The 5,762-nt window shown below is 39.0% G+C and overlaps 1 protein-coding gene across 1 annotated transcript; it reads left to right on the top strand.

Annotated features, from left to right (window-relative positions):
* The first annotated feature begins 237 nt into the window (after positions 1–237).
* Positions 238–1,446, top strand: LOC140431147 (uncharacterized). The gene has a single exon (XM_072519060.1). The coding sequence runs from the start codon at positions 238–240 to the stop codon at positions 1,444–1,446; it is 1,209 nt and encodes a 402-aa protein (XP_072375161.1).
* The last annotated feature ends 4,316 nt before the right edge of the window (positions 1,447–5,762 follow it).

Genomic DNA, 5,762 nt, shown 5'->3' with positions numbered 1-5,762 from the left:
CGTGTTTTAGATCAACAAGGAAATTTAGTTAATTTTAATAAAGAGACAATTACTATTCGGCTACATCTTAGAAAAATTGAGTAAAATGGTTTTGCGGTTTCATCAAAGTAATTATCCCAAACATTCCTATAAAAGACGTCATCTCATTAAAACAATTAGTAGAAGGATAACATCTAAGCTGTTAACATCTAAAAATCGTAAATTTTTGAAATCACTTGGTTATCAAGTTTTAATATAATGGAAATGTTACATGTGTTGGGTCAACCTTTTAGCGATACAACTATTGAAGATTATCAGTATCACACTTATCAACCATATACATCAAATTTAAACTATAATGATGAAATTAGAATTCCTATCCAAGATCTAGACGCCTATACTTTACCATGTAACAGTTATATTTACATTGAAGGTCAAATGTTAACCGATAAAAATCAAGTTCCAACAAAATTTCAATTTATTAATAACGGTATATCATATTTATTTAGAGAATTAAGGTATGAGTTAAATGGTGTTATAATTGATTCTGTACGAAATATTGGTTTAATTTCGACTTTGAAAAATTATTTGTCTCTTAATGAAAATCAGAGTAAACTCTTACAAAATGCTGGATGGTTTCCAAAAGGTGATAAACTGGTAATTGATAATCATGGCAATTTTAACGTATGCATACCGTTAAAAATTTGGTCCGGATTTTTCGAAGATTTTCAAAAAATTATAATAAACATGAGACAAGAATTAGTCTTAATACGAGATAAAGATGATATTGATGCTATTATTGCTACAGATGAAACAGAAAAACCAAAAATTGCAATTAACAAACTATATTGGAATGTACCTCATATTTTACCCAATATTAGCGAACAATTGCGATTAAACAAAATAGTTCGTAGTAACATAGAACTACCTATTAAATTTAGAAGTTGGGAATTGGTTGAGTATCCCACTTTAAATAATTCAACACGTCATACTTGGCCAGTAAAAACAACTACAAAGCTAGAAAGTCCTCGACACATTGTAGTAGCTTTCCATGATGGTCGAAAAGGAAAAATGCTGAAAGATATGAGTAAATTTGATCACTGCAATCTAACAAATATCCGTATGTTTCTTAATTCGGAGCGATATCCTTATCAAGATCTCAACTTAGATTTTGACACCAACCGTTTTGCAACGTTGTATGAGATGTTTGCTAATTTCCAAGAATCTTATTATCATATTCAAACTAATCAACCAATATTCAGTCCAGAAGAATTTAAAAAGAATGCTCCTATAGTGCATACTGATTGTTCAAGACAAAAAGAAATAATTCAAAGTGGCTCTGTTGTTTTGAGAATAGAATTTGAAACTAGTAAATCTGTAGGAAACAATGTTTCCGCTTATTGCTTAATATTGCATGAAAAAGAATTCTCTTACAATCCTTTAACTAAAATTGTGAGACAGCAATAAAAGGTCTGTATCATAGTCAAAATGTTAGTTGTTAAAATGAATCTGGTAATAGACGTTCAAGGGTTTAAAATAGAAAATAATAAATTTGTAGTGAAAGAACTTGCTGCTTTTAATGGAACACAAATTTGTCATTATGTATTCAAGTCTCCGTTTCCTATTAGAATGTTGTCTTCCGATTTACACAGACAGGCAACTTGGTTAACAAGAAATCATCACTGCATTGATTGGAATTTTGGTTTTACACCCCTTTATCATTTTGCAAATATTTTAAAGGATATTACACAAAACGCTGATGCAGTTTACGTCAAAGGGTTGGAAAAGAAAAATTATTTAAAAAAATACATTGCTGTTCCTTTATACGAATTGGATGAACAACCATCATTAGAAGTTAAGGAACCTGCTTGTTTTTATCATAATAGTAAAAAATGTATTTGTGCTTTATCTAATGTATTTTGGTTGTATAATACTTTTTTAATGCAAAAATAAAAATATATTACATTATTTTTGTTTTATTTCTTAGTTATAAATATTGTAAAACAAACAATCAATTGGCATTAAAATCATTTATTAATACAAAAATTACATAGTATACGGTTTAATTTTTCTGCGAAATTTACTTAAGTGTAGTTTACTAAATGATTTAAACATTACTTGCTTGTCTTCGAATTGTTTTATTTTTTCTTTTAGTTCTTTAATTTTTTTCATAAATTCCTCCAATTCTTGTTGTAATGCTTTGTTGTGTTGAAATGAAAACTACAAAATAAAATATATTATTTATTTATTGTATTTACATGTATTTACAGTATCTACCCCTTCATCTTCAAAACAATGTTTAGGTAGAACATCTTTGTGTTGATGTAAAAAATCAGTCAGCCCTAGATTTTTAATTTTTTTTAAAAAGCAACACATGCATATTTTATTAGATAAATAATCTTCGCAGATTCTCGCTCCCGTGTAATATGTTGCTGATTTTTTATTACAATCTTCTACCGTATATCTTCTCATTCTTATGGTAGCTCGCTCGGCTTCGTATTCAAAATCGTATGCCTTTTCATTCAAAACCCATTGCAAATTTCGGACAGCTTCAGCTACGTTGAGAGTTTTTGTACCATCTAAACATGCATCCATGACTAAATTCTAAAAATTAATAATGTTAGCAACAATATTGATTGAAAAATATTTATTACCTTTCTAATCTCACGACGAACAAAATTTTACTAAATTTCTGAAAATTATTTACTGTTTAACTTATATTACGACGAACTAAATGTTACTAAGGATCGCTTTTAAAATCCTCAATTTATGTAGTTTACATTTTAAACACTGCGCATGCCTTAGTTGCTGAGTAGAGGTGACCTTGATTTACATAAATAAAAAGTAAGTTTGATGTTTAAGAACATTAACAGGTTAATAGCAATGGAGTGTTGTCACAAAGCAAAATTAATGGCTCAACATCCGCAAAAACCTTTGTACAAGTTTACTGAAGCAGAATTAGAAAACTTTACCCTACCATACTTTAGAAAATGTGTGGAACCGTTGGAATTACTTCGATCTTGGTATAAATTACCCACAAAAGCAGTTCAAGATTTTGAAGTTCAGACTCGTCTGCCATGTTTTGTACATTTTAATCGTCCCGAGTGGAGAACAGAAATTGAAGGTACAGCACCGGCGCAATCCAGTTGTCATTTATGTAAGTCTGCACTTGAAAATTTAAGAAATATGTATAACAGTGTAATAAATAGTTAATAAATAATTATTTTTTAATAATAGTTTTTATTATACTAATATCCTATCCTAACCTTGACTGTCACTGTGACCTTGAACTTGATCATTACACGATCTTTAATCTCATTTACGTGACCTTAAACTTGACCTTTGGGTGATCTTGAACTTGACCTCCACGTGACCTTGAACTTGACCTTTTGCGTGACCTTTACCTTTACGTGACCTTGGATTTGGCCTTTGTGTAACCTTTACCTCCATGTGACCTTGAACTTAACCTTCGCGTGACCTTGAACTTGACCTTTTGCGTGACCTTTACCTTCACGTGACCTTGGATTTGACCTTTGAGTAACCTTTACCTCCACGCAACCTTCGCGTGACCTTGAACTTGATTGACCTTGAATAAAACCGGTTTCCCCCACCACATTTTGCACCAGGAATGGTATAGAGTATCTACTTATTAGTCGCCCCTTACAAGAGAGAGGGCCTTCTTGCCTCATCCGTATTCTTATCTCTGCAAGATAAACAGACACACACACATACACACACACTTACACACGCACACACACGCACACACGCACACACACACATACACTCTTCACCTCTCGACTCCTACCCATTAGTCGCCTCTTAACGACAGGCAGTGCCTTCTTGCCACGGCCGTGTTCTCATCTCTGCGAGCCGACCGGACACACACACACTCACACACACACGCACGCACACACGCACACACACGCACACACACACACACACAAATACACTCTTCACCTCTCGACTCCTACCCATTAGTCGCCATTTACGACAGGCAGGGCCTTCTTGCCTCGGCCGTATTCTTATCTCTGCAAGCCGAACGGACACACACACACACTCACACACACACGCACGCACACACGCACACACACGCACACACACACACACACACAAATACACTCTTCACCTCTCGACTCCTACCCATTAGTCGCCATTTACGACAGGCAGGGCCTTCTTGCCTCGGCCGTATTCTTATCTCTGCAAGCCGAACGGACACACACACACACTCACACACAGACGCACGCACACACGCACACACACGCACACACGCACACACACACATACACTCTTCACCTCTCGACTCCTACCCATTAGTCGCCTCTTAACGACAGGCAGTGCCTTCTTGCCACGGCCGTGTTCTCATCTCTGCGAGCCGACCGGACACACACACACACACTGACACACACACATACACACACACACTCACACACGCACGCACACACGCACACACATACATACACTCTTCACCTCTCGACTCCTACCCATTATTCTCCTCTTACGACAGGCAGGGACTTCTTGCCACGGCCGTGTTCTTATCTCTGCAAGCCAAACGGACACACACACACTCACACACACACACACGCACACGCACCCGCACACGCACACACTCTCCACCTCTCGACTCCTATCCATTAGTCGCCTTTTACGACAGGCATGGCCTTCTTGCCACCGCTTTTTTCTTATCTCTGCGAGCGAAGGGACACACACACACACACATACACACACACACTCACACACACATGCACACACGCACCCACACACGCACACACACATACACTCACACACACACAAACACGCACATACGCACACACATACACTCTTCACCTCTCGACTCCTACCCATTAGTCGCCTCTTACGAAAGGCAGGGCCTTCTTGGCACGGCCGTGTTCTCATTTCAGCGAGCTGACCGGACACACACACACACACACGCACACACAAACACACGCACACAGGCACAAACGCACACACGCAAACGCACACGCACACGCACACACTCTCCATCTCTCGAGTCCTATCCATTAGTCGCCTCTTAAGACAGGCAGAGCCTTCTTGCAACGAACGCATTCTTATCTCTGCGAGCCGAAAGGACACACACACACACTCACACACAAACACACACACGCAAGCACACATACACTATTCACCTCTCGACTTCGGCCCATTATTCTCCTCTTACGACAGGCAGGGACTTCTTGCCACGGCCGTGTTCTTATCTCTGCAAGCCGAACGGACACACACACACGCACACACAAACACACACACACACGCACACACGCACACACACGCACCCATGCACACGCACACGCACACGCACACACTCTCCACCTCTCGACTCCTATCCATTAGCCGCCTCTTAAGACAGGTAGGGCCTTCTTGCCACGGCCGTAATCTTATCTCTGCGAGCCGAGCGGACAAACAAACACACTCACACACACACACACACACACACACATACACTCTTCACCTCTCGACCCCTACCTTTTAGTCGCCTCTTACGAGAGGCAGGGCCTTCTTGCCCCGGCCGTATTCATATCTCTGCAAGCCGAACGGACACACACACTCATACACACACACTCACACACGCACAAACACACATACACGCACACACGCACACACACATACACTCTTCACCTCTCGACTCCTACCTATTAGTCGCCTCTTACGATAGGCAGGGCCTTCTTGCCTCGGTTGTGCTCTTATCTCCGCAAGCCGAACTAACAAACACACATACTCACACACGCACACACGCACACACGCATACACACATACACTCTTCACCTCTC

The sequence above is a fragment of the Diabrotica undecimpunctata genome, unplaced genomic scaffold, assembly GCF_040954645.1.
Source record: "Diabrotica undecimpunctata isolate CICGRU unplaced genomic scaffold, icDiaUnde3 ctg00000572.1, whole genome shotgun sequence".
In the NCBI taxonomy this organism is placed as follows: Eukaryota; Metazoa; Arthropoda; class Insecta; order Coleoptera; family Chrysomelidae; genus Diabrotica; species Diabrotica undecimpunctata.
Note: the sequence above shows the minus strand (reverse complement) of the source record. Positions and strands in the feature narration are given on the sequence as shown.

What these genes read in the sequence shown, in the direction of transcription:
- LOC140431147 (XM_072519060.1), top strand. Translation starts at nt 238, where the DNA reads ATGGAAATGTTACATGTGTTGGGTCAACCTTTTAGCGATACAACTATT.